This window comes from Dendronephthya gigantea, unplaced genomic scaffold (assembly GCF_004324835.1).
Source record: "Dendronephthya gigantea isolate DGI-Jeju-01 unplaced genomic scaffold, DenGig_1.0 000067F, whole genome shotgun sequence".
In the NCBI taxonomy this organism is placed as follows: domain Eukaryota; kingdom Metazoa; phylum Cnidaria; class Anthozoa; order Malacalcyonacea; family Nephtheidae; genus Dendronephthya; species Dendronephthya gigantea.
This window is the reverse complement of record NW_021163077.1, coordinates 1,206,789-1,234,691: the sequence shown is the minus strand read 5'-3', so window position 1 is coordinate 1,234,691 and position 27,903 is coordinate 1,206,789. Positions and strand designations below refer to the sequence as shown.

At 36.1% G+C, this 27,903-nt stretch overlaps 4 protein-coding genes across 4 annotated transcripts; 1 reads left to right on the top strand and 3 right to left on the bottom strand.

The window, feature by feature from the left end:
• Positions 1-50: 50 nt before the first annotated feature.
• On the bottom strand, positions 51-2,991 carry LOC114531009 (ATP synthase F(0) complex subunit B1, mitochondrial-like). Its single transcript, XM_028552639.1, has 9 exons — positions 2,900-2,991; positions 2,634-2,676; positions 1,988-2,055; positions 1,561-1,703; positions 1,290-1,382; positions 961-1,086; positions 778-855; positions 550-651; positions 51-202 (listed from the first exon to the last, which is right to left on the bottom strand). The coding sequence occupies exons 1-9, from the start codon at positions 2,931-2,933 to the stop codon at positions 146-148; spliced, it is 744 nt and encodes a 247-aa protein (XP_028408440.1). The 5' UTR covers positions 2,934-2,991; the 3' UTR covers positions 51-145.
• Positions 2,992-3,427: 436 nt separating this feature from the next.
• LOC114530946 (WD repeat domain phosphoinositide-interacting protein 4-like) lies at positions 3,428-7,704 on the bottom strand. The gene is made up of 11 exons (XM_028552569.1): positions 7,370-7,704; positions 6,825-6,899; positions 6,614-6,715; positions 6,428-6,515; positions 5,989-6,083; positions 5,774-5,853; positions 5,307-5,429; positions 5,062-5,147; positions 4,702-4,803; positions 3,965-4,083; positions 3,428-3,827 (listed from the first exon to the last, which is right to left on the bottom strand). The coding sequence occupies exons 1-11, from the start codon at positions 7,407-7,409 to the stop codon at positions 3,718-3,720; spliced, it is 1,020 nt and encodes a 339-aa protein (XP_028408370.1). The 5' UTR covers positions 7,410-7,704; the 3' UTR covers positions 3,428-3,717.
• An 82-nt stretch (positions 7,705-7,786) lies between these two features.
• Positions 7,787-13,758, top strand: LOC114530945. The gene is made up of 14 exons (XM_028552567.1): positions 7,787-7,919; positions 8,308-8,474; positions 8,750-8,804; positions 8,979-9,061; positions 9,201-9,270; positions 9,368-9,435; positions 9,603-9,703; positions 10,281-10,359; positions 10,463-10,525; positions 10,631-10,695; positions 11,429-11,460; positions 11,835-11,879; positions 12,056-12,163; positions 12,634-13,758. The coding sequence occupies exons 2-14, from the start codon at positions 8,371-8,373 to the stop codon at positions 12,829-12,831; spliced, it is 1,071 nt and encodes a 356-aa protein (XP_028408368.1). The 5' UTR covers positions 7,787-7,919; positions 8,308-8,370; the 3' UTR covers positions 12,832-13,758.
• Positions 13,759-14,224: 466 nt separating this feature from the next.
• LOC114530982 (synaptotagmin-7-like) lies at positions 14,225-24,159 on the bottom strand. The gene is made up of 4 exons (XM_028552608.1): positions 23,803-24,159; positions 19,095-19,876; positions 16,230-16,344; positions 14,225-15,517 (listed from the first exon to the last, which is right to left on the bottom strand). The coding sequence occupies exons 1-4, from the start codon at positions 23,843-23,845 to the stop codon at positions 15,210-15,212; spliced, it is 1,248 nt and encodes a 415-aa protein (XP_028408409.1). The 5' UTR covers positions 23,846-24,159; the 3' UTR covers positions 14,225-15,209.
• Positions 24,160-27,903: the final 3,744 nt, after the last annotated feature.

Here is a 27,903-nt window from a genome sequence, read left to right as displayed (position 1 = left end):
TTGCTTATGACTGTTTATGTAATCACACATAATTCAATTCAGCACTTGTAATCAAAACATCACATAAAATTGTAAATTTAATATATAGAGAGCACACGTCTAACAATTAACTTGTAACAGTTATAATAGAGTGGAAAAAGTTCACCTATGCTGGAGCCAGGGTTTTTAGTTCTTTTATACACTGAGTGATTGTCTGTTTTTCCTACAAAGATAAAAAAATAGTAACAAAAATGTAATAGATTATAGAAATAATGCCAGATTGGCTAATTTTTGCCAGAGGAAAATTATCATCCTTTGTTAAAGAAGGTACAGTAACTAAGAAAAATGTTAATTTCTCTTGGCAAAGGCAAATTTCTAGGCTGAAAATCACAATTTGTATGATGCAGTGGGAAAGACTATGGGGAAAAAAGGAATGCAGTTAAAATATAAGAAAAGGCGAAGTTTCTAAAGACACAAAGCTTTGCTTGCATTGAGGAACGAAATATCATGGTGCAAGGCAACTGCCAAACACTCTTAAGATAGCCTATATTGGTATTAAAGCACAATTACCTGCTGTGGTGTAATACTCTTAATAACAGCATCTTTTACCCAAGCAATTATATGTTCCTGTTCCAGGCGCTTCTTGAGATCTTCCAATTCTACTTGATAGTCCTATAGAATTATATTAAAATATAATTATAAGGGCTTGATTGAAAAGTAGAGCTTATGCTGATCATAGATGCCAACAATTTATTGCTTTGATAAAACTTGTGTAAAAATTAAGGTTTGTTTTCTTACCAAGCGTTTTTTGACCTCATTATGAACATGGTGCAATCTACTTCGGAATTCATGCTCCAACTCCATAGCATTGTTTTCCTACAAGATTACACAAATTTGATCGAAAAAATAATTATAACCTTTCCAAATAATCTAAGGACCTAAATCATTAACAAAAATCTGTGTGGCAAAGAAAATACAAACCCGCAGGATTTCAAAGACATCTTTTCCAACTTTAAGCATGGGCTCTACACTTTCTTGTAACTTTATTTCTTCCTCTAACTGAGCCATTTTAGCAATACGACCTTGGTTTAGCTGATCTAAGATTTCCTTTTCAAAAAAGAGTACATGCAATGATTATAATCATAATATAGAAATAGTTTCTTGGGTGGTAAGATTCTCAGCTGTATATTTTCCACATGGTATTAGAATATGCAAAATAAGTCACAGAAAAACTTTCACATGAACAAAATGTTTTGTAGTAGTTGAAAATGAGATGACATGTAAACTTTATGCAACACTAACAATTTTACCTGTGCATAATTATCCAACATTTGACTTATTATTGGACCAACTTTCTTATATAGCCAAGCCATGGTAGACAGCAAAACAGCAGCAAGCAGTGTCTAAAATTAGAAACAATGTTTAATATAATAAATCATGATAAACACACTCATTCCTTCTTCACAATTCTAAAGCATCACTCCTCTACTTAATTAGGACAAATTCAATTTTGGCCAAAATGATAAGGGGTCCCCTTAACAGTGTGTGAACCAACAAGAAAATTTGAAACAATATTGATACCTCCTCATGGATTATAAGATATTCTTTAGAGATGATGTAAGCTCCAAGTCCAATTCCAAGACCCCATGTTCCTGAATCCCCAGTTTTTTTGTAAAGTTCTGCTCTCACTTGTGAGAAAAAGTCTGTGGGCAGGACTTTGATACCTGGTAAATTATGTTGTGGTATACAAAAATTAACATTAAGATGTTTATATAAAAGGTTTTCAATTGCTAATAGTACCAAACATTTCACTCCATTCAGTTCTGTTTAATTTATGGAGCACTTTTCATGTGAATATATGTAACATACAAGTAACAAAAAATTTTCATATTTGTGTTCAGAACATACATTTTTAATTTTAATTAATGTTTATACATTTGTAATGAGTAATATCATGCAAACACTACTTAGGGTGAAGAATTTCAAATAACTGGCTGCATGCTTGTACCTGTTGGATCAATTCCAAACCGATTACGAGAATCACTAGTTGAAAAAGATCTTGACAATGCAATTGACCTGACAAAAAAATTACATTCAATGACTAATATTCAAAAGCATCCTTATAAAAAGGTTTTTTTGCATGCAGTGGCTCATTAAACTTAATCAGCAGAATAATAGATGGAATGCCATCTGTAACCAGGAATCTTAAGTTGAATTTTCACATTAGCACTAAGTCATATGTATTATAAATAGAGGGGTAGGTGTGCGTAGCACAACCAAATGCCATATCAAACACTCCAGCCTAATTTATGATGAATCCAATCAGCAACCAGGGTTGGAACATGTTCATTTGCAAGTAACTTTCAAGCAGTTCATAAACCCTGTTTACACTACACTCAATTTATAGGCAAGGCACAGCTAAAATGGTTACCTGTGCCCAGGCGACCAATACCAAGGCTAAAGGCTGAGCACGAATCACAGACGAAAGTACCCATTTTAGCCATGCCCAGTTGATAAATTGAGTTTAGGGTAAACAGAGCTAAACAAAGGCAGCGTCTATGATATTTTGCTGAGTAGCGGCGTATATATTTTGAAGGTCTTGTTCAAAGTTTCAAACAAACACATAAATATATGAAATAAAAACAAAATATTACCCTGGTCTTGCAAGACATTTTAATGGTAAAGCAGCCTGGCCACCTTGAAATGAACCAAAATGAAATATTATTACATTTATTTATGTTAAATAGGCAGTTACAACAGACATATCTATAAACTATATCCAACCGGTAAAAATAAATGCATCGAAAAGAAAATATTAAATGCATAGTAAAGCCTGTAAAGGCATATTAGTTTTCCAAATTTTCGGTACGCTAAAATAGAAGACAACTACTATTCCTAGTTAGTAAACATATTAATATACCTTTTTGCAAGAGAATACTAGCACGAGAAAGCATTCCTGTAAAGCAAAAATTTCTTATCTTCCCGAAAGTTTCCAAGATGGCTGACCAAGACCGAAAGGGTTTATGGTATATAACTGGTTAATTTATGTATAGAGAGACTGATTGATAGAGAGAGAATGATCCTCTATGCAGAGATCAGTTTCGAATAAAACCTTAAATGGCAATGGTTGCCCACTGCCCAATGGTTGCCCAATTATAAAAAGCCAGCGAGCTTTTAAGTCTGCTTTTTAAAATTATTTCATCAAACGTGGCAGCGTAATTAGTATTCGTCCCCGCACTCAAAGTAACTGGTGGATGATCACCAATTAACTTAGACCCCATTCATCCATTTCCATTTGGACTTTTCAGGAGTCTCGGGACCTTTTGATTCGACCAAATCTTAACTAGACGGTCTAGACCTGTACTGAAAGTCTGAAACTCAGATCATATACCAATGAAAGTGTACGCGTATGGTGCTTATCTACAGCTGTATTTAAACGTTTTGTATTATGACACTGTACAATCAAAGAAAAATAATCCTCCAGACTGGATAGCAAATAGTATGGTTTCTTTTGTTTTTAAAACAATTAGTTTTGATTGAAAAGACATGGATAAAAAAACTATTCTGTCCGAGTGTCCGATACAGTCCGAGGAGGATAACTTTCCTAACTGGAAACCAGCCTGTAGCTTAGGACCACGTGCGTCGACTTCGGCGTTATTTCAGTTACGAAGTGTGAGGCCCAGTTGACACTGCCAAAGTTTCGGTGATCACAGCTGCTCCAGGTAAATTGAGGTCTTTTTAGAAGTCATCCTCACGTGTCACTTCAAGAAAAACATCGTATGCTTCTCTGTTGCAGTTGCCATCAGGAGTGAAGATATACTTGTGGAAAGTCCCGTCTACACATATCGCTGAAAAATTCGCATACAATTCAACATCTTGAAAGAAAAGCATGGATAATGTCCTGCTGTACTCACTTCCAGACTAAGACCATTATATAGTGCAAACAGTAACAATCGTCCAGTGCAAATAATAAGAATTTTTTTACCTATCACAGAGTTGACAGGTCCAAATGCACACATACACGGACATTCTGAGGGTACGGTAAAGTTAGCTAAAGCCCACTGAGACTCCACATACTGTCCAAGAAAGCTCATCTTTGAAAGTCTAAAGAGTCGGAAAAAAATTAATGATTTGAAGATGCTTTTCCTAGCTGTAGTGTTGGATTCTTCTGGTTTAGCTAAAAATTTAGACCTTTACACAGAGTTGCAAAAAAGCTGCGGGTACCACCCAGAAGGTTTGCTTTGAATGAGGTTTGTGAGGAAGGTTCAAAGTTGAGCACTATAATTGATCACATGCATGTACCACAAAACCAAATATTTCTTTATGTTGGTTGCCACTTGATTCAGTGACGTAACGTCATTTTGAGGAAGGTTTTCAAAACTTGAAATCCTACCGAAGGAAGGTTGAACTCTTTTTGCAACTCTACCTCTTTTTACAAAAAGTCTGCATGATTGGTAAATGCACCCAGGTTTGTCTGCAAACTACATCACAAACTTTGGTAAAGGCATATAGCTGAAGAAGTCCAATTTTAAGGCCAGTCAATAGGTAGTTCTTAACAGATACGTCGCCCTTATCTGCATGTACTGTAACTACAAACTAGTATATATATATATGACAATCTCTATTTTGCACAGAGATCTATTGTCTTATAACCATATACACATATTGCAATCCACACACAACAGCATAGTTTTGGCTGGCAGACGTGCGTAAAATACTTACGTCGATCGTTTATTTAATGAGGTGTCTTTCAGTGCAAAAATATGCACAGTCCCTTTGTCGCTCGAAGCACACAGATATGAGGAATCGTGGCTGAAGTTAATGCTAAAGGAAAAACATTCCTAGAGACATTTGACTCCCTGGTGACTCTAATATGAAGATAACATTATTTGTGGTATAGCTACAAATCCTTGCCCTTGGGAACTCTTTTAACAAGAGAGATTACAGAGACTTAAGGAGTTTAAAAGACGATTTTTTATGACAGGCATTGCTTTTACATATTTTGCGTGTCTCCAATCAGGAATTTTCATGATAAAATCTTTGGAAATGTTGGCTAATTGTATATTGAACTTGCTATCATACCAGTACAGGGTGGCGTGGTCCGCTCCTCGTCTCAGCTCCACGACCAGCTGTCTACTTTGTGTGTCGAAGACGCGTATCAGCGTGCCCTGTAAAAACGAACAGCATGATGGAATAATGCATGGTAGTGAACTTAACTGTTTATTAACTATTAACACATTATGGCTCGTTTTCGTGTAAAGTATTTTTCTTCCTTCGTGCACATTATGGAGGTAATAATGAATGTACTTTTAATTATTCCACCATACCTTGTCAGAGGCAGTGGCGACCATAGTTCCTTGTTGATTCATAGCTAGGCAGGCAATTTCACCTTGATGTGCACTGATCATGACCGGAGATGACGACACTCCTGGTTGGACCACTGACAAATCCTGAAGACAACAAAGGAATGTTATGCAGTAAGGATAGGAAAACTCTACCTTCAAACAACAGGAAAATAAATTCTTTTTTCTGTTTTAACTTGTATGGAAATTTGCGTTCACTCAGTTGGTTGTTGGGGGAGCTGTAATAACAGTTTCTCTAAGATTAATTAAAGGACTGAGATTGCCAGCCTGCATGGTGCTGGGGATTTATAGGCATTACATACTGTACGGCATATTGTGAGTCAAAAGCACTCTGACACACTAGATGTTTTTTTGGCTGAACTCTGCATGACATATGTTCTCCAATAAAGCTCTGGATATGGGAACAAGTCTGAAGGTAAAACAAAACTTACACTAATTTCAATTGCCCCACATTTCTTTGCTGGGAACACAATTAATGATTTCTCCTGGTTTGGACACACTTCACATAAACCTATATAGAGCAAAAACTGTGTAAACATTTAATTCAGGAACTTAAACTGGATTTAATTCACATTTGATAGCATAATTACCATATACAATTTAGATATGTAATGACTATGTATTTAAATATGCATTTAAAATTCACCTTTTGGATTTTCTCTTGTTTCAAAGTACAAAATGTTCTTGGGATCATTTGGAAATGAACAAACATATATCCTTGTTCTCATCACAAAAAATATCCTTCAAAATTTGGGAAAACTTATAAGGCCTTAACTAATTTGGCTGTGTGGGCGACTACATATTGATGCAAGCTGATGGTGAATCCTGCAACTAGATGCAACTAGATTTATGAAAGCTGATGGTGTGTGCACTTTCTCATGCTTTTTCCATCTTGATTGATTCTACAACTGAATTTATTCTTCAAATGGTCTGTTGATTCTAAAAAAATTGCTTTTCTTGTTGTTGTAATTTTTTAAACCCAGTTGAGAAAATTGAAAGTATGTTAAAAACGTCATTGTAAGAAAGGCTAATTCAAATCACCTATATGTAATTAATTCACAGCTAGCATACTCATTATTGCTTACATATCATTACGTAATCTCACTCCAAGTACTGGTATATTGAATTTGAATTCCAACACAAATTTGCAGAGTTTGTCATCCCATATGAACACTAAATAAACACAAAACGGAGTACAATGTACCATACAATCATATTGAAGTACAACATGTCATATAAGCAATATATGTCACCTTACTGCAATCTGTTACCTTTGTTACTTGAATAAGTTCCATTGCCATTTCCAACAATTGCAACTAAATTACTTCGGTGTAACATTTGAACCTGGGATACCCCACCAGTGCCATCTAATTCTTCATAGAAATGACAAATATATCAAATAATTTGAATGAAAATTTATAGACCTGTAAAGTCACCCACAGAATTATCTTAATAATTCTCTTTGAGTATAATCTCAATTACCTTTACTTAACTTCTCAGATAGAGGTTCTGTGTTATAGATTTTGAAACCACTTTGCGTTGCACTTGCAAAACATCCTATGACACATTTCAAAGAAATATTATGTTTATGCTGTGGTTTTGTAGATCAAATTGAACTCACGAGTATAATAGGCATTATAATTATGGCTGATCTTGTAATATCACATATATAGTATATGGTATATTTGACATGGATTTTGGAGGAATAGATCCAAAAGACTTTCAGAATAAGGGCAGGATCTCATCAACCATGATGGGTCCATGCATTATGGAGGGTTATATCTGCAAATTGCCAACAAATGTAAAATAATTACATAAAACTTCAAACTGGGTTGGATTACAATTCAAATATTGATTTTTGTTTTAAATTTTTGGTGTACATGAGAAATTTTAACACATTTAACATTTAAAAATATTTCTGATTCTGACAGAGGATGGATAAAATATTCAAATATATTTATATATATATATATATGTATCACTAGTAAAAATATGCTGCTGTGAACTGATTTATAAATTCTACACACCTTGATCTTGGTTGAAACTAATCGAAACCAATCTCTCCATCAGATCTTGAGAGTGAGCTCACCAAACTATAATTATTCTTCATTCATCTTTCATGACACGACATATGAATACTAGCTCGTTTATATAATTTGGAATGGAGGTATTTCAACTATTTCATTTACGCTCTCAACCCAACAGCATACGTACGTCAAGACAATTTATTGTTGCCCTAATTAATTAGAAAAAAATCCGACTAGTTCTTGGTAAATTTTATTTTAGAAAAATTTTCGTATCCGACAATATTAATTTTTGTAGAGACGTACTAGTTGTTTATGCTTACATGACAATTCGAAACATTAAAAATAAAATGAAACGAGTAAACTGATTGGCTGCTGACTACGTATTCTTTTCTACCGAGCGTTATGATTGGCCTCACTTGTCCCCAAGGAATTCTTAAATATGTTTCGTATTTGCATTTAGGGGAAAAATTCTCATTTACGCGTTTGTGAAAGGTTACAGTTTCAACGTCTTTTAATTAAATTCAGTTTCTTTGAAAGATAAAATAATAAGGTAAGTTTATATTGTCTTTTTTTTCTTTGTCGGTTCATCAGTTGGTGGCCGGTCACGAGAATATACCAGGCATCAAATCTGACAATGACTTGCCCATGCAGCTGTGCATTGCTCAGGTTTTTGAGAGTAAACTGATGTCACGTTTATTTTTTGAGTTACCATTGTTTCGTATATTAAACATTGTCTCACTTTGTCATTTATACATGTACAATTTTCATTGAATCTGCCTACAGACATCCATTTATTCTACCTATAATGTATATACTTTGATTACTTTCTACATCATATTAAGTCATTCATGAAATATATATATAGTTTTTAAATCACTATATTTATTTTGAAAATAGATATTGATTGATTACGTATTGATAAATTTTTTCCCCTATAGATTTATATATTAATTTGTATGTTGCATTGCAATTCTGTCAAGATGTAATACAATTTCATCTTTATGGTTATGGTATTTCATTTGAACAAAATGAAAAATAATTCAGCACCTGAAAATATTGCTTACACTGGTTGCTTTGGGGACTACAATGTTACCTCATGCGTCAGGTACATCCTCAAATGTTTGATATACTAATGTATATTCATATAGTTATATATTAAATGTTTTCTAATGGACATCAGTTAGATGTTTGTAATAATTATATTTTCATTGAGGAAATAGCAAAAGTAAACTGCTTCATATGTCAGTGTTGTATGATGGTGATAATATAATTTTACTGCATGCATGCATGTATGCTGAATTGATCATCTGTATATCAATATGCCTGTATTTCAGTTGTCATAATTGCTAACTAATTAACCATAACAACCTTACTCTTCAGGGACTCTGTGCTAAGCAGTTTTGCTATAATCACTGCATTTATTTGTGCTATCAAGGTATTTTAACAGTAGCCATATAGAAAGTATACTATTAGAATTAGTAATTGCAATTAAAACAATTATATTATAGTAACAATTATTAAAGCTAGTGCATAGTATTCATGCAAGTCATGCAATTCAATACAGTAAATATCATCTAATTTAATTATGGTTGTCTCTATCTATTGCCAGCTACACCATTTGATTAGGAATCAACATTCATTGCCTAACCAGTACATTATATTTATCTTTGGATTGGTTGAGTCAATTCTTTGGTGAGAATATTTATGATGTGCAGCGATGAAGTATATTCTAGTCCATATAAAGCTTATTTATTTTACCACTTCCAGATTATTTACTATCCATTGTGGGACTTTTGTTCAAACTGTAATTGGATATGATTTTCAATTCTAGCGCCATTAACTGGATCTACCTTTGGGAATATCCAGTCGTATATGTCATTGAGTTTCTTAAAATCATTCAGGTACCTTTGAGTTGAGCATTGCTCAACTAATAAATCAATAATATTTTTAAAGACATGCTGTAGCGATAATTCATTTTTGTAATACTGTACATTTTAGTGTGTGGTGGTATGCAGATTTTACTGTGCACTTGCCGCTCAAATATACAGAATGGACAATCTAGCCAAGTATTTACCTTTATCCTTTAATTGCCCATTAAATGAACCCCGTATTAATTGCCCATTAAATGAACCCCATATTAATTGCCCATTAAATGAAGCCCTATACTTGCTTTAGTTTTCTTCTGTTTTAAGTTTTAACAGATGAATTAATTTATTATCTTTCCAAATTCAAGGCGCTTTGTCCCTCTGTTTGCTGCAGCATTTCTTCTTGTTGTGTTTGGAATATGCGTGAGTGGCTGGGCAACACGAAAAAATAACCATGTCGACTGTATAGGTATAGAATTCTGCACAATATTGCCTGACAGTTCAATCCTGTTTCCACCAATGTTGGCATGATAAAGCTCCCCCACCCCCTAGCTGACCCCTAACTCACTTAGGCAACTATCTCCTTATTTTTCTTCCACCTTAACTTGAGGGCTGGCAAATGAGTTGAGTTACTGTAACATCTGCTTTGGCAAGTTTTTCAATCTTCACTGCTGGTTAAAATATTCTTTATCGTAATAATTAAGATTAATCAATGAAGAATTACGCAGGCTGGCTGCACTTACCAAAACATTAGTAATTTGCACTCTTAGTTAATAACCATGAAAGGCCTTTGCCGTAGGATATGTAGCGTTTGGAATAAAACTTTCTTTGAAGCTTGTCTTTGGTTACAATATAACGTTTCCTTTACTCGCTAATTTTCCAAAACAGCCGTTTAATTTTAAATGTTCCTAAAAACTTTATTGGGACACATCATTGAGCATTCTGCATAATGTTCTGCAACTCCTTTCTTGTCATGTTATATCCATAAGTACAATAACTTTTCATTCTGCTTAGAAATGTTCCAATATGCTGCATGTTCTTTTTAGCTGTCCAATGGATTCTCTTGTCCTTTGCTGAATTGGTGAATGCCCAATTCTTCCTGGTCGCCGGTATCTTTGTTACAAAGTACTGTATATAAATTTCGCCGTCTTTCGTAATATCCTTAATTCCATTTGTGAAGCGACATCATTTTCAATACTTAAAATAATAAAATTACCTTCTATTCTAGGAAATTAAACGATGTTAGGACATTGGAAGATATGAGGAATTCCAAGAAACGCGAGCTATGGGGGTGGGTTTTCTGAAAAATAGATGGCAAATTATATTAGAAAATTATGCTCTGACTATTGACATTTCAACCGTGATTACACTAAAAACGCGTTGCATTATTTTTAAGGAGTATCGTCGTATTTGAAATATCGGCGATAGCAAGTATCATCCATGATGCCATATTTAAAGCTCGTAAGTTGGCTTTGTCATATAAAGGATAATAAAACATCTTAAATGAGCTGTGCTTCTTGCTAAAAATTTCTCTACAAATTGTCTCGAATTGTGCATCAAAGTATCAGAACTTCAAGTCTTTCATCTTGGATCAGAACTTTCAAGTCTTTCATCGTGATCAATTGTGGATCATTCGGAAACTCTCCATGCATATGTTTCTAAATGCAAGTGATGCAAATCCGCTCTTCTTCGCCAGAATGACTTTGGAGTTGGTGCATGTGTTATTTTCTTTCAAAAACGAATTTCTACATAACCAACGGGAAATTACACTTCTTCTAAGAACGAGCTAATTTTCGAGACAAAAAGTCAAGCAGATTTGGTGTTTGTGATACTCCTGAGGATTATTATTGTACGCTGCATGAAAAACTTTTCAGGACCACAGAACTAAAAAAAATGAAAGAATGACCCCTGGCTATACCTACCTCAATCCAAGTCTGGTACAATTCACGTATTAGGCCATATTTCGTAATCATATGAACCAAAACCATTAATGATCGTCCCACTAGGCCAGGCGTCTGGGTAACAGCCAAGCAAAATTATCTTTTTTATTCTTTTTTCTAAAAACTCACTGTCATATCTCTCCATGTCATGAAGTCATCGTGTATTTTCTTTACCTGTTTTGAAATCTTGTTCTTCACCCCCTTTTCCAGTCACTTTTCAGAGAACTGTTCTAAAGTCCTTTCTCCATTTGTAGTTGGACCCGATAATGGATGTCATGGAATTCTTGTAAGTGATTAACCATCATGACTTTGCTACTGACCCTTCCCTCCCAGTCTTCCAGCGAATAGCACCTTAAAAACTGCTGTAACTAGTTACAAGTTACTGTTTCAAGATCTGATTTCGCAATCGCCGCGATTTTAGGTGCGTTCTTCGTCTTTTAATAGATGCAAACGAGGAAATGGTTATGAATTCTTAGATGTATAAGTTCCTTTCTTTGCATAAGCATCCGTAGGAACTTACCTAACTGTTCACATCTATCAAAAGAAGAAAATTGCATCTAAATTCGGGAGGGCCGCGGATGTGAATAACTCCGGTGTTCCGTTCAGCGGTCCTAGTTAATTTCATGCACTTCATTTGTTGCGTTTTTTCTCTATCATTAGTCGACATCTGCCTCAGGATACACAGCCGTTTATATTGCATTTAAGGTTTGTACTCGACTTCTAGAAAGTCTAGGTTTGTGCTATGGTTTGGACTGCATGACAGATGTTTAAAATGGTGTTTATAAATTCTTGAAACCTATATATGCATGTGTGAATGATAATTATAAGCACTAGTACTATAAACGTTTTGAGAAATTATTTGTTGTGTATGTACTACTCAGGTGACCCGATGGCTTTTGCCAATATGGGGAATGGCAGCATTATTTGCGATCGAGGATAACAGTGTTTCCCACGAATCGCTCGCGTTTCTAGCCGCGAGGACTCCCTCGGTATGTGCCTTTTATGCCCCTTATTTACCTCATTAACCGCTTAGAGCCTGTTCATAAGAGACGCTTTCGCTGGCCTGCTTGATGTTTTCATATGAGCCTGTTTTAAAGGTGAGATCTCGCCAAAGCCGGGCTAGCCTGGTTCCATATGTGAATGCAATTTTACAAAAAAAGTGAAGTAATATGTGAAGCAATGTGAAGCGGGATCCCGGATCCCGGCACTGCCGAGCTGGCCCGGTCTCCCCGGTCTCATATGAACAGGCCCTTAGAAATGATAGAGCTATGTCTACTGTAAATAGAATTATCACGGTGTTAATCACGATTATTAATCGGCAAAAGTGCAATTTTGACCAAACCTGACCAGACCTGTGAAGAGAACTGTTTTGAAATGTCACAGAGCTTAATAACGAAAGTACGAATCACTACACAAGTATTTCAACGGTATCCATAGTAATTTTAAGCTTCAAATTCAGGGTTTCAGGCCACGTTTCTACCCTTCTGAAGAGCAGAACGCTTTCGACCAATCAGGAGAGAGCACCGCAAACGATGGCCAATCAAAGCGCCTTCTGCTCCCGCCATTTCTTAGAACTGCTAGAAAATATGGTTCGATTAACCGACCTGCGACACCCGTTGTAAATTCTGGACAATTTGACGAGAACCCTGCATCGTAATTGGTCGATGATCAAGATCTACGATGGTATCTCTCAAAGTTCACGAAAGATTGTATAAACTGTGTATCATGATATTATTTATAAGGAAAATCTCACATTGGCCATGCTAAAAGCCGTTCAAACGGAGCTTAACCCTTCAACACTTTTAGTTTTAAAAATATATATGCATGGTGACTATGCGTGGCAAACACTTGAAATTAGGGCCGGTCGAGTTGTTTAATCGTATAAATTAAACTCTGAAATACACCATTTTGATTGGATAATCCTGCATGCCACAAGCTTTAAGTGTCTAACTACATTTCATAGAACCTGTAGCAGAGCTTTTTGAAAGTTGCATGCGTAAACACAATACACGCGGTTGGATATTTTTTAAGTTGTCTATGAGGATTAAGAAGGATATGGTTTGTAGTTTTTGATACACCCACATGCAATGTGTGGGTTGCTTCCAATAACATTGGTTTTGTTTGAATGGTTCTTAATCGTGGTCACGCTGTTAAACCCCCTGGAATCACATATTATTTATATAACCTTTTAGTCTCGCGTGGCGTTATATCTTTGTTTTGCAAGGCATGGTTGGGCGAGTGTGAGAGGGTGTCCTCCAAAAAGCCAAAACTATTAAAATCACTTTACTGTTAAAATCGTTAGAATTACAATGCCTATAACAGCTGAGCTGAACGCAAATATGTGAATATGCGCAAGGTGGTGTTTTAACACCTACGTAATGTTTGACTCCATTCTGGTCACCCACCCACAGGTTTCTTTATGCGCTGGAAGTGGAACATTTATTTTCTACCAATTGCCAAACTGTTGACTTTGGTAGCTATATTTTGATATTCATAAAAACTGTACGAAATGTATAAGATACTGTAAAAAAAACTCGCACATGCTTAAAACGCACTCAAGCACTTGCACCATGTTGATAAAATAGGCAGTATATAATTTGATAAAATAAATAAATTGCTTTGCTTACTTTGACGTATTATTGTTTGCGCGAATTGGGATGTTGTTATGTCTTTGTACAGACTAAGGGTGATCGGCCAAAGGGAATTCGTTTGGAGAGCTAGTATATATTGATACATACCATAACTCTCATATACTCCGATCCTGACGAAGGCCCTTAGCTTAGGCTTAGATCGAAATGTCGAGAAGTTTTTTTGTCTATTTTGGAAGTTATACTACATTTGATTGATTGACGCGAAATTGCTTTCCATGTGATAACATTTCACCTTTGAAACCGACCAATTTCATTTTGCTGCGATCTCGAATATTGAATATAGCCGCCTCGACGTGGCGGTTGACAAGAAGTTTTTCGACAGTGTTCTTCTGTTTCTCTGCCAACGTCCGGTCACCAAAGGTAATATGTCTTCCCGTTTTGGAGGAAATATAATCATGGTATATAAATATAATCAAAGATGATTTCAAATTTACACCATTCAAAAATATCTCTGCATTGCATACACTTTAAATATACGTCTGCCGTAGTTATCAGATAATTATATATTACATAAAACACATAGTGCATGAAATTACTATTGCATATAAATTACAATTTCCGTGTTTACCTAATATTTGGTCATATAATATAGCACACTTATTCCACCCCTTTGCAATTTTAACGTACACACACATTTCCTTAGTGCTTACTTATCCTGTGATCGTTTCACAATAATTTTATATGCAGATTTACTTGAATATTTACTTTATACAATAGTGCGGTTTTTGGATTTTTAGGTACAGAATAGAATAGCTGCTTATGCAAGTAGGCTGTAGCCCCACACGAACAATAACATCTGGGATGTGTTAAACTTTAAATATTGTGTAAGGTAATGTTAGTGAAATTTTTCTATTAAAATGTCTTACTCTATCTCAAATCTGCCTCGCGGAACTAAAACGACTGGCGCTGGATATATTTCTAGGATTCCTGATTTTCATGTTTTGTAAGAAGCGTTTTTGATTAGATTTTGTATTAAATCCCTTTTTCAACTTCAGCGAAGAGTATGAACTTCCGCTTGGCATTTCACTATAACTGCTATAATTCAGTAAAAGTTGTCCTTTCAAAACTTTGAACCTTGAGTGCGTGAGAGATGATGGGTTATTGCATGTTTAGACTCGAAATTTGTGTAAAAATATCTGAGACAAAAGAGATGAGTCACAACATGCAGATAATAATCTACTTTGAGATATAGATATAATGAGATATAATGTTCTGAACATGAATACACATGCAACAACCCATCACCACTTGGAGTTCAAGGTATACAGCTTTTAAAGGGCAGTCCCTCCTTAAATATCCTGAATAGCTTGCAGTGTTCAAGTAAATTAAATATCTATAACCAGTGTATATATTAACATTATTGGTACGGAGCACGGCAGCAGCCCTAGACTTCCTGGATTTTATGCCATTTTGCGATTGGTCTACGAGGGTTGTTCATCATTTCTGTCCAATGATGAAGTGATGCTCCTGTAGAGCGATAGCTCAAAGTCACTTGCCCAATGGCTTCATTCTGTGTTATCCTATCGTAATCCATGACGATGAAATTAAAACTAGTGTCACGAAGTTTTTCTACACTTACGTTGAAAATGAACGATTCGTTCCAAACTGGATCCCTGTTTCGTTTCTTTATCGTGGTCTTCTTCTTCTCGATTCGCTTCCCGCCTTGCATGAAGTAGATCTTCACGTACGGGTCTACAAAGAAGTCACATACTTTCAACAATGAATCATATATTCAGCAAGCGCCCATGAATTCGTTCTGTCTGAATCATTTTTCCGATCATATACAGGTTAGTCTTTAAACCAAGCTCACAACTTGATTGCACGTTTCTGGTTTTGCATTACTGCAAATGGTGGAAGACAATTGAACTTTTCGTGCAACTAGAAATGTTTTTTTTTCTTTTGTCCCTATCACTGTCACCGGTTCATGCAAATGCACCGTGTGTGCATATGATTTGTGCGGTAAATTTTATTTAAATAGTCTCTACTCTAGTCAGAAGCAGTTATAAAACTATTACAAAAGAGAAACTAAATCACCCCAAGGATGTGAAAGTGGCGGAGATGAGGGAAAATGTATTATTCAAGTTTTGCAAACATGGATACACGTTCGTCTTCACCCTATCTCTATTTGAGTAGGGGGAGGCTCGGTGGAGGGAGGCGGTATACCTGGGGCCCGTTGCTCTCGGTGGGGTTCAAGGTGTGAGAAATAACCCGGCAGTTCGACCCAGCTATGTGTGCTAATCATGATTTGTCCCAAGACCTAAGGCCTATAGGCTAGCTCTCGCTAACTTTGGATGTTTCCCAATAAGGTCTGATTTTATAAAGTATATTTCACAAATTAAGATATGTCGAAAGCTGACAATCCTCGCTCAAATATTGTTAAAATGTACTTAAACAACTTATATACCTGTTTTCCCTGTAATATCCATAGCTTTAAGTCTCGCAGCCTTCATCACAAGAATATTGATTCTATTTGCTGTCGGTTGATAACACATTGATAGTAGTAAGTCACCAAGATATTCCTATGAGTTAGAATGAAATATTATCAATTTATCAAGTTCGAGCTCTTTATATGTTTCAACTATATAGACCCTTTCGATAATTACGTCACAGCATGTTGGAGAGAAACCACCTTAGATGCAACCCAGCAACCACCTTACATGAGATTGATTTCAAGTTTTGCTCTCACAAGCTATGTAAAAAGATGCAAAACATCGTTTTTAAACACATGCATGAAAAATAATTTTTCATTTTGAGAATTGTGGAATTAAGCCATTACCCGAGAGTGAGGCCCTAGGGAAAGGAGTCACCGCGTATTTCCACATTTATGGGTGAAAATGAAAAGTTCTTTTCCATGCATGTGTTTAAGAACGATGTTTTGCATCTTTGCAGATAGCTTGTGAGATCAAAGCTTGAAATCAATCTCATTTAAGGTGACTCTAAATTTAAAACGATAATGTTGTGACGTGTTATCGAAATGGTCTGTTGGCCTAATCAATAGACCATTTCAGCTTGCATGGTTCTGTAATGGTTCAGATCTTGTGATCATGGAGTAGCCAATAAAACTTAGCCATTTCAGACCATGTGATTTGAAATGGGTTAATTTGCATACAAGCTGAGAAGGTCTATTTATCAATATCAATATATCAGCATGTTTTTCAAGACATGAGACAACTTTAGACGATACGTCGATTTAACAGTGCTATATAGTGAATATCGGCTTTCCAAATGAGCATTTTCGCTTATCAAAATACAATGCCAAATTTGTCATATTATATATTCAATTACTTGCGAAAGCTGGATAGCGCTATTCACTTCGATGAAGTTCTTGAAAAAAAACTAAGGATATAAGAATACCATCCAGCGTTTGTATACGATGAATGTTATTTTATAAAGGCTTAAAGCCCCGAGGCTAAGTGGCCTTTTCATGTAAAATGCGAGGTGAACTACGGCGTTTCGAGCAGGGCCTCTTAATTAAAGAGTAATAGTCTTAAACATGTCAAGGTGGTTGATGCATCTCGAATATCGCCCAAAGCCTCAATGTCTGTACAATCAACAATTACCGTTTTGAAAATAGAAATATGCAAATCTAGACTATTTGACATTGTTATCGATGAAAATGACTAGTTTACCAAAACAACGAGTGGAAATTAAAAGCTAGGCTTTGTCTGATAGTTTTTAGCCGGCAGTCCTGTAGATCACTTTACTCGTTCATTATATTGTCATCTGTATAGTTTATTCAGCGCTTTCGAAATCAGCTGTCAACCGCGTGGTCTTTCATAAAGGACCGACAATATTTCATTCTGTCATGACGAAAATTAAGGGACATGATTTCGGTTACGTTTATTTAATTTTTTGCTCGAAAAAGGGATAACAATTTTGTTTGCAGAATTGTCAATTGAGTTGTTATACACATAGCAAGGCGCCCCTCTTTACTGATCAAACTTCACGTGGGAACATGCGGAATTATGTTTACATTATTCATTGTATATTTAGAAGCCTACTTTCATTTTTGGGGCAAAGGGATGTTTAACTTAAAAACGCGTTTGTAAACGGACACGACTTCGCCAAACTAAGGCTACATCGTTTACAACTTTTTCACAAAATTTGAAAATGTCTTTCTCACTGTGTTCCCGGTATATATACTATGAGAATGACGTGAAAGACGGGAAACAATGCACCAAATATGTTTTATAGGGCTGCTTTTATACACACGTACACGTACGGAAAATTTTAAATGCTTTTAACTTTTTATTATTCAACATCTAGGTCAACTAATGCATACTAAAATATGCAGAAAACTATAAGTTCATTTGATTTATTCACTTAGTTTTTTCAAAGGTATAACAAGTATATAACTAAGGATTTAGACTTTTAAGTGCGTGTACGTGCATGCGTATGAAAAACGCGTAAGTCACTAAGTGGAAAACAACCTTTGGCTTTGGTCTGAAAGTCGAAATTTTTTCAAAAAGTTCACAGGTTTTAGGTCAAAATTGAAACATATATATAATTATTTCTAGGGCAAACATGATCAAGTGAATCTGCACATGCAAGGAACGAAACAGAGATCACGGCAATTTTTGTTGCAGCGTAGGCGGGGAAACCGCTAACCGCGTTCTTAAAAAAAACTTTAAAAAAAACGAGGAGTACACGCGAACGTGGCCAAAAACTCGCTATCCCACACTGTAAACAACGCCTGAGAGGTATTTGCAGTAACAAACTTAAATCGAATTGTCAATACTATAACGGCTCTGTTTATCCCGGACACCGACGACTTTCATCCGCATCCGCGTGGTATATAGTCGTAGATTTGACGAATCTGAAGGGGCGTACAAAAATGCCCGAAAAAAAGAGACACATGCAATATTGCACAACGATTCCTTTTGAGTATTATCTACTCCAACGTTCTGCACTTTTTCAAAGCGAAAGAAAGATCGTTTTGCATGCATGCCATAAATTCTATTCATGCACTTTTATTTTTTATTGCTGGTCTCAGATGCACTTCAGTTTTTGCCAATATACAGTAACAACGATACGTGGTTATTTTAACCAACATTACATTTGTTTCTCTCTCAACATTCACTAGATTGACCAAAATTGGTTGAAGATAAATGCATCTGTGATGACCTGCTCTAAACTGGACGTCTCTACGGACTCTACCATAGTAGAAATATAGCGTTTTTACTATGGTATATAGCCAACTATTTCGACAGTAGATGAATCTTAATGATCAAATGATCACATATAGGTGTGTGCATGCGAGGCCACTTACCGCTTTAGACGAAGGCTGTAGTTCCTTTGACAGCACAATTGGTTCGGGTCCTAGGTTCAAATTCTCTAATGATAATCTTACATCTCCTATTGGATCGTTCCTTGAAAACCTATCGTAATCTAACACTTGAAGACACAACGTTCTTTGCATCAACTTATTATACGGAAAACCCTCGAACATGAAATACTCGTTCCAAACAGGATTCAAGTTCTTTCTTTTGACTCGAGTTTCCATTTTATGTTTTTTGTCCGGCAGGAGGCATATCTTTACAAACGGATCGCTGGTGCCGCTGAAATCCTTAGCCGGTAGTTTCGTAGCTTTCATAATTTTCACACCCAAGGTCATGGTTTGCGAATCGTATTTCAACGAGAAGAATATTTGTCCCAAGTACTCCTTACGTGTTGGATCGGGCAAAGCGGGTTCTGGCGGGATGATGATGTCGGCAGGCCTGTGCTTCTCAGGTTGGATGGCCAGCACGTCGACTCCGACTTCCGGTGGGCTCGGGAATCGGATCGTTCTTCGACCATGGCCGGGCGAGCTTAATCGCGAAACGCTGTCGTCCGAGCTAGACAAACTAGGCGATGATCGCACGAGTGAAAGGTTTCTACCTGCAGGCGTTTGGTTCTTTAAACTGTCCACTATACTCTCATCGTAGCTGCCGTTGTTGTTTCCGGATTTTTGGAACAGTCGTCGACACCAGCCGCATACAGTTACGACGCTAACTAGGGATATCGCACTAGCAAATAGGATGATAACATGTTCGACTCCTAGCACACCATGGCCTGTAGAAATAAAAATGATTGAAATCAATTTTGTGCATGATGGACCAGTAAATACAAAAGGGAGGCGAGATCACTTATTTTTGTGGAAATGGATTTTTTCAACAGGGAAAAAAGTTTGAAATTTGCCTTGAGAATATATATATCCCTTCAACACCCCTAAGACCGCGTTCCTCAAAAGGCTCTGAATACTCCACTGCTCGTGGGCGCAGGTGTAGAGGCTGGGCTATGTCGTCAAAAACAGTGACGATTGACGAAAAAATCATTTCACTGCTCCAAAATAGAAATTTCTGCCATCTTGGATCACGCGAAACATATAGTCTTAAACGACAAAGATTGATAAAAATCCTCTGGCTAAATATAACCGTGGTTAAATTTAAACTGGTTCAAATTAAAACAATTAACTCGTCTCGGTTGAGAAACTTGTTTTAAAATCAGTCACATGCATAAAGAAACGAGTCAAGCTGGCTCGTGATAATGCATGTATGTATGTTTAAAGAATATTTAAATTTATCTCAATTATGAAACTTATCAATACATCACAACGAAATGAGAAATTAGTGAGACTAATATCTAAAACCAGACGTTAAAATTGCAGTTTTGAGACAAAATTTTAGGCTTTAAATGGGACTTCAGTCGGTTCCTTCGAACTGTCTATTTACCAACATTATGACTTATGTACGTTCATTCATTGTGTGGGATGTAAATTCAAAATAATTTAATAACACTGTCCTGATAATTATCGGCCATATTCAGTTACACAGCTGCCCTATTTAAAGAAAGATCGCCAATCTGCTTTTTTCTACATATCTCGTTGTGACAGAAATATCCGTTATTAAATCCATGGTGTGTGTGCATGGATGATGTAAATATGACATTAACCCACGCCAAAATTTTTAATTCATAAATAAAATTCTTGATTGTTCCTTTAAAACCTAATTATACTGCTGCTATATTTTTTTGAAATCGAGAGAGTAAAATTTTCATCCTCTTGTAGAGATCCGACATCCTTAATTTCTTTAAAATAGCCATAGCACTAAGCCACTAAAGCCACTATCATGCAGTTCGAATCTAATATAGACTATATATATATATATATATACTTTATAGTTAGTACACTATGCCCATGGTCTTTACCATCGTCCCCCGTTGGCGTTGGGCATGCAGTCTTCCAACATCTGAAACTGGATTTCATTATATCAATTGGTGCAATTATTTTATAGTTTTCCTACAATCTATTCTTCCGATATAGGACTAGTGAACATTCATAATGGGCTACACACAGAAAACACACGTCTGTCAATAAATGCCTCAAATTTCAGTATACCGGCTTGATTTTCTAGTGGGCCATTTCGAAAAAATGTCTAAACCACTACAGACACTCATTAAAATGTTTACTGTTTAGGCTTTCTTAGATCGTTTATAACTATATACTCTCCATGAATATGAATCTTTTTTAACTACGGTCCGGACCAAACTGACATTGCCAATGGCTTTCCATGCACGACAAATCACAAGACATTTTTTTGTTCATTTGAAACAGATTCCATGATTGTAATGTACATGGAGTGTTTAAATTTTAGTGCGAGTAATATTAGGTACAATACTCTCTTGTCGAAGGTTAAGCTCTCTCGATCAGGTCGAAACGTCTAGAAGTTTTTTGTCTATTTTTTTGGCAGTTGTTACACCGCATATGATGAGATCAGCTGTTTGTATTAAAATGATATAATCTACGCTGACTATACTCTATATAGAGAACTGAAAACGCAGACTTTAACTGCTCGTACGAATGGTTTTAGACCAGAGTGTTTGGGAGTTCCTGCTGACTGAGGTATGTAATTTGCTTTAATTTCAATATTCAGAAATACACTGGGCTCAACCGTGCATATATTATGAAATATTTACGTTTCAAAGTTAAAGAAAAACTTAATTAAATAGGGAAGCCGACGCCATCTTCAAATTTAAAATAGAATTATAATTACTATTTTAGGGCCGACATCCTTCAGGCAGTAATATTTCGTGGTCCATAGCTTTGGCGATTAGCAAAATCATACGGGCTATCAGGCAGAAAATTTTTTTGCACTAAAAGTTGCTTATATGGCACGCAATCATACTGAAAAAGAGGGAAATCAATCCTATACTTTTCACCATTGGTCGGGCCGTCATGTGTGATGTTTAGATTAGAAAACAACGCGCTTAATGATAAGTAATAATTAGGTCCAATAACAGAACGAAATGGTTCGTATCATGCATTCTTGGTTTAACCGCTGCTTTCGAAACCAGGGCATGTACTTGCATGCATGCGAGCGGATTGACTGTGCAAAGGTTATTTAAAACTCGAAGCTTAGTTTTTAATTTAAGTATATACTTAGTTATGAATGTCAAAGCCACAAAGCAAATTAATTTTTCCTACTTTGATATTTAACGACATGATTCGGCCGCATTTAAATTAAGGGAACGCTACGATATGAACGCGTGTCTGTTTGTACCTCTATATAGTTTGCGGCAACAACCTCGTTGCAATTATGTTTTTAAATGTTCAAGTTATGCATCCGGAAAATATAGCAACTGAAAACGCTTTTGAAGAAAACATAGAGTTTTTATTTGTATTAGTCTATTAACTTTCCTGTTCCGGCCTTAAAACTGGTCAAAATCTTATATGTAGGACGTGCATAGTTGCCTGTGGTTGCATATGGATTCTGGGGCTCAGAATTTGCGCGTGTGGATGTACCCGAATAGCTATTGTCGATGTTTATGCATGCACAAGTTTTCATATTATTTCGAGCCTTTATGCAAGGATTAACATATATAGAAGTCCCAGGTTTTTGTTAAAAACAAAGAGTGACTAAAAACGTGCAGCTGTTTCAGTCGACAAAAACATAATAAAGCGAACGAAAATACAAAGAAATTTTTAAATTACGTATATATATATATACAGCCGTTTCAAATGGTTAGAAAAAGCGCAACAAGGCCCCGATAGGCAAACACCTAGGGCACAGGAGGACACGCATATCTTGTAGCAGTATCGATGTGGGTATTGTAAACACGAAATGAAATTTGAAATATAAATCTATTAGCGTAGGCACAGCTTCTGACCAGACAACAAATTATGCATGGGGGTTAAGACGGAACAAACGTGAGCGAATAGTATTTGAATTTTTTAAATTTTACAAGTGCAGCGAGCTTTGATTTCAAGTAAACCTATTTCAAACAGAATTCTAAGAATGTACCATTTAAAGGGAATGCGAGCCTTTTAGGTTGATCTCGAATAATTCGTAGGTCGAATTTCAAGTACTTGATATCACGCCGAGTCTTGAACGGTTATTTTGATTATTTCTTGTTAACCCCACCGCAATATATTTCTCGGTATTTGCAATTACGTTTATATTCGCATTCGGTACTCATTAGGCCGGAAAAACGCTTGCTTTTACATCCACAATCTTTAACAACTTTGCACAAATATGGCTCGAATGTTAAATCCAACTGAAATCAATATGGCTACGATATTATGTAAAAATAAAAGCAACAGATTTGAAATTAAGGTCAAAAGATTGGCGGAAAGGATATATAAAACTAGCAAAGCCTAATCACGGTCAATGTGGCAATTTAAGAAGAAGAAGATGTTACCTCTAAACAAAGTAAACTTTAGAGCAAAGTGCCTTATTTCATGCTAGTACACTATACCATCTGATTGAAGCGACCCAGTTCTAAGTCAAAGACTGACAATCACATATGCAACTATCGAAAACGAAAGGTTTTAATGCGCTAATATTAAACCTAAGGATTATAGATGCTCTCGCTTGCTATACACTGCCCTTTACTGTGTGGTGTAATCTGTCTTGTGTCACAACATGAATTTAAGGCTTTATTCTGTCATTTACGTGCAGACTTACTCAGGCAAATATAGATATATCAAATACATGTCTTACCTTCGTTCGCCTTCAAACTAGTATCTACAGTGGCAATCAACATAACTATATGACATCGCCACTTACTTTCTTCCGTGATCAAAGCAAGCCATGTTCTAAAACTTCCCTTAAACACCGCTCACTAATCTCCGATATGCATCAATGAAATCGCTCGTTCATTCTCTTTGTGTTTGATGTCGTTGTGGCTGTTGTAAAAGTGAGAGGCGGTTTGAATTAATTTGCATATATATCACTTTTGAACAACGGATTTTCTGCCATATGTGGCCAATGACTTGTCAAGCGGATTATTGAGTATTATGCGTGGTTGTTAATTTCAAAACTATATAGTATAATTCTCTGCCTTTGGGAAGACAACTGTTGGGATCACGAGTCTGGTGTCATGTTTTGTGGTTGGATTTTGATTTACTGATAGTTTCGCGCTGCTTTACGATTGGTTCTTCATGTCATTTGAAACTATTTCGGTTGCTTCGGAAATTTGAGAGGAACACATTTCGATATGGAATATTAGTTTACGTATTGGCATATATTGCGAGATTATATTGCATGTTTGCGTCGACAGCGTCGTGGATATCAGTGAATCTGGGTGAAAGCATCCGTTGAAAATATCAAAACTTCAAAAAGATGAATGTATAGGCTATACTGCATCTACTCAACCTAGCTAAAATGATTTTTGCACATGTTAGATGTTCCAACGATTAGCACAGCAAAACGAACAATAGGGAATGCCTTTGATGTCGCGCCGACGACTGACAGATTGCATGGAAAGCAGGGTTGCAACCTTGCAGGTTGCCTGAAGCATTGCTGAATAAATTAGCCAAACTTCAAAAAGCTCTTTCAAAAAAACAAAGAAAACAAAAGTACTGTGTTTGACTACTTTATTCACCCCATACGATGATTTAGGGCCGTTTTACACATTTTTTCATTTAACTTGCAATGCATCCAATTCTACTTTCGTGAGATTTAAATTTGGAAATTACGAAACTTTTGTGTTTATTATTTATGGCTAATAGCCATTTGCAACATCATCAAATTAAACGAGTGACGCCATGCATAACTTGGGATACTACTTTTTGCGCACGTTGTTTACGTTAGAACCAGTGGTTATAACCAGTGATGAGTGCATAATAGCGCGTACGTATACGCGGTTATGGTGTCACACCAATTGGGAAAACATCAACGTCCTTATAGGCGGAGCAGAAATATGAAACAACACAATAGCGAGCGAAAAAAGTTGTGATGTTCAATCTTTTAGATAAATATTGAGGCAATCGGTTTTGAATTCGATTTTCACATAACATGATTTCATAAAGAATTATCAAGCCTCGGTTTGTCGGTTAACCTCAGCCTTCATCTTTAGCTGATAAAAACAAACTTCAGCCTGATTTCTTCATATCATGTTCAAGCTTATTCAATAATTGTTAATTATTGCACACTACTGGCAAAATTAAAATGCTTGTATATTCTGTCAAAATCTGACAAAATACGACTAAATCGGACTAATACTGCCATGATGAATCCAATAAGTCAATTTCATCTCACGTCCGATTATAGATGGGCTATTTGTAAGGACGACTCCATTTACCGTTTACTGAATCGGAGTATTTTTTATGGCTTTTGTGACAATAGAATAGAACAGGTTCACACAATTCTATTTCGACTTTTTTTAGCTATTCGTCTTCTTTGAGTATACAGGGCTGGCAAGCCAAGTTGACTTCATCCGAAATTGAGCTGGGATGTTTTGCAAGGTGCACACAATCGAGAAAGCCCGAACTCGCCGAGTTGTAGACTTGTAGTATGTCACCTATTTTTATTAGATGTTTGATGTTTGAAATTAGATGTTTTAAAGTTAGATGTTTGAAATATGTATAGACTACATATGTATGAAATATGTAGTGATTTTTTTTTCTTAATCCTTTATCTGACAGGTTTGCGTTCTTTTATTCTTGCTGACTAACGGACCAACGAGTCAATGACAAAAGCTAACTGGAATTTTCGCAGTACTGAGTCTGATAGCTTATATCCGATATTTCATTGCTATTTAGAAAGTAATACAACTCGACAATATCGAAATTCGTATCTCCTACAAACTTACTGAATGAACCAGGAAAAGAAAATCAACCGTAATCACTGTAAATCACGTATAGTAAAGGCTTATTGCATATAAATAGTTTAATTTTCAATGTAGCACATATAGGTTCAGTCATATACACATGCAAGATGTGTATGTTTTTAAACTTTGTTCTACTATCTACCATTTAACTAAACGCTTTCCCCAACAACCTGCCCCAGGCTTAAAGGCCCGTTTTCCTTAACCGTCAAATGTGGTATAACAACTGCCTAAAATAGACAAAACACTTCTCGACGTTTCGACCTGAGGGCCTTACTAACTCTCCCGACGAAGGCCCTCAGGTCGCAACGTCGAGAAGTGTTTTGTCTATTTTAGGCAGTTGTTATACCACATTTGATGCTAAGTTGTTTGAAGACGCTGCCACGCTGCTCCCTGGTTATATTGGAACCGTTTTACTTTAGACTACACTCGCTTTAGTGCAGGCACATGCAGTACGGCTAAAAGGGTCCCCGTACTCATTCGTCCTCAAACTATAAATACAAAGGCGGAGAACGCGGATGAAAAAGCCATGGCATTTTAGTTAGTGTAAGCAGGGCTAAAAAAAGTATTTGAAATTCGAGTTAGATTACTTAGATATGACCTTTTGTATTAATGTGATAGCTCTATAATCATTGTATGAGGATCAAATTCAACGCACTAGCGAATTTGCGAAGACTATAGCTCTTTTTATGACACCCCGTGTAGTCCTTGAGATAAAAAATTGGATTAATTCATTGTTCCGGAACATCACAGATGATCTTGTTTTGATAGATGACCCTAGCTACAATCGTTTCTTCCACAACGTTCCTCAGAACTAGCTGTCACTTGGACAAACTAGTGTAAAAAGAAGGGTATATATAAGGCGATACTTATAAAACGATTCCGCCTGAATCATTAATACCCCCCAATGGCAATGCATAGTGCATACCCGATTCGTGCACAAGCAAGTATTAATTGCAACTCCCAATATTTACGTGTAATGACACAGCGCTTTTTAGCCTATTTGTATTATTTTTGTATGTGTATGGATCACCTTGACACCAGTAATTACAAACTTTCATTGTCGCGTCTGCATGGGCTTGTCGGATCACTACGAGAATATCATATTGTCTCGAAAGAATGTGCGGAGAGTAATTATTACTATTACAAAATAGATAAAAAATAGACCCGATATCCTATATCATAAGCCGCATAACGAAGAATAAAATATTTTTTAAAAAACTAGTAGACTCTCGAGGTGCTGAAGACAACATATATCATAGCTATATATACTGTCAAAAGTTAACTATCGAAAAATGTTGACATCGACACTGTTTGATTGAGGAGGCTACTAATCTTTGGAATTCAAAAAATTAGCCACAAGTATATTTTAATTTAAACAGCTTACCAGATGAATTTTAATTAAAATATTAAATATGCCCGATTTGAATTTCAACGCCAACGGTTGCCTTTTCGTTATGCTCATGCACACCAGGTAAAAATAAATTGATAATTGGCTATATACGTGTATCTTTCGCGTTGGTAGATGAATTGATCTAATAATAATTCATGATGACTAGAAGTATAAAATCGTAGTCATGCAAAAATTATAACGTTCTGGATACCCACAACTGAGAAGACTAAATACTTTATAAATCTACGGAGGCTATAATCGTTAATTCTGGATAGGTTTTTGGGAGGTATATATATACACGATCACTATATCCGGTGTGGACACCGCTAGATCAGTGTGTAGATGGTAAAATGGCTAGATGAGTGTGTATATGGTAAAGCCATGCTAAAGCACGTAAACCACGCAGCGCACAGCTCTTTGGTGCTTTCGCCCCCCTACTTTGTCAGTGGCACTTAAGAGTTGGAATTCGCTTTTCCGCTTGTATTATAGCACGAGCCACATTAGAACTCGCCATAAAATGAATGATGCACTTTCGGAAGCATCGTTACACAATTAATCTCAGTATTATAATCGGAGGCAAATCACAGGAAAATGTGATTTC

What these genes read in the sequence shown, in the direction of transcription:
- LOC114530982 (XM_028552608.1), bottom strand. Translation starts at nt 23,845, where the DNA reads ATGTTGATTGCCACTGTAGATACTAGTTTGAAGGCGAACGAAG. An exon ending in TACAGCCTTCGTCTAAAGCG is followed by an intron (nt 16,345 to 19,094) that starts GTAAGTGGCCTC and finishes TCTAACTCATAG; the next exon opens with GAATATCTTGGTGACTTACT. An exon ending in GGATATTACAGGGAAAACAG is followed by an intron (nt 15,518 to 16,229) that starts GTATATAAGTTG and finishes ACTTCTTTGTAG; the next exon opens with ACCCGTACGTGAAGATCTAC.
- LOC114530945 (XM_028552567.1), top strand. Translation starts at nt 8,371, where the DNA reads ATGGTTATGGTATTTCATTTGAACAAAATGAAAAATAATTCAGCACCT. An exon ending in AAGAAACGCGAGCTATGGGG is followed by an intron (nt 10,526 to 10,630) that starts GTGGGTTTTCTG and finishes ATTATTTTTAAG; the next exon opens with GAGTATCGTCGTATTTGAAA. An exon ending in ATGGATGTCATGGAATTCTT is followed by an intron (nt 11,461 to 11,834) that starts GTAAGTGATTAA and finishes CTCTATCATTAG; the next exon opens with TCGACATCTGCCTCAGGATA.
- LOC114531009 (XM_028552639.1), bottom strand. Translation starts at nt 2,933, where the DNA reads ATGCTTTCTCGTGCTAGTATTCTCTTGCAAAAAG. An exon ending in AAATGTCTTGCAAGACCAGG is followed by an intron (nt 2,056 to 2,633) that starts GTAATATTTTGT and finishes TTTTTTTGTCAG; the next exon opens with GTCAATTGCATTGTCAAGAT. An exon ending in ATGTCTTTGAAATCCTGCGG is followed by an intron (nt 856 to 960) that starts GTTTGTATTTTC and finishes GTAATCTTGTAG; the next exon opens with GAAAACAATGCTATGGAGTT.
- LOC114530946 (XM_028552569.1), bottom strand. Translation starts at nt 7,409, where the DNA reads ATGGAGAGATTGGTTTCGATTAGTTTCAACCAAGATCAAG. An exon ending in GTGGGGCAATTGAAATTAGT is followed by an intron (nt 5,430 to 5,773) that starts GTAAGTTTTGTT and finishes TGTTGTCTTCAG; the next exon opens with GATTTGTCAGTGGTCCAACC. An exon ending in ACCTGTCAACTCTGTGATAG is followed by an intron (nt 3,828 to 3,964) that starts GTAAAAAAATTC and finishes CGAATTTTTCAG; the next exon opens with CGATATGTGTAGACGGGACT.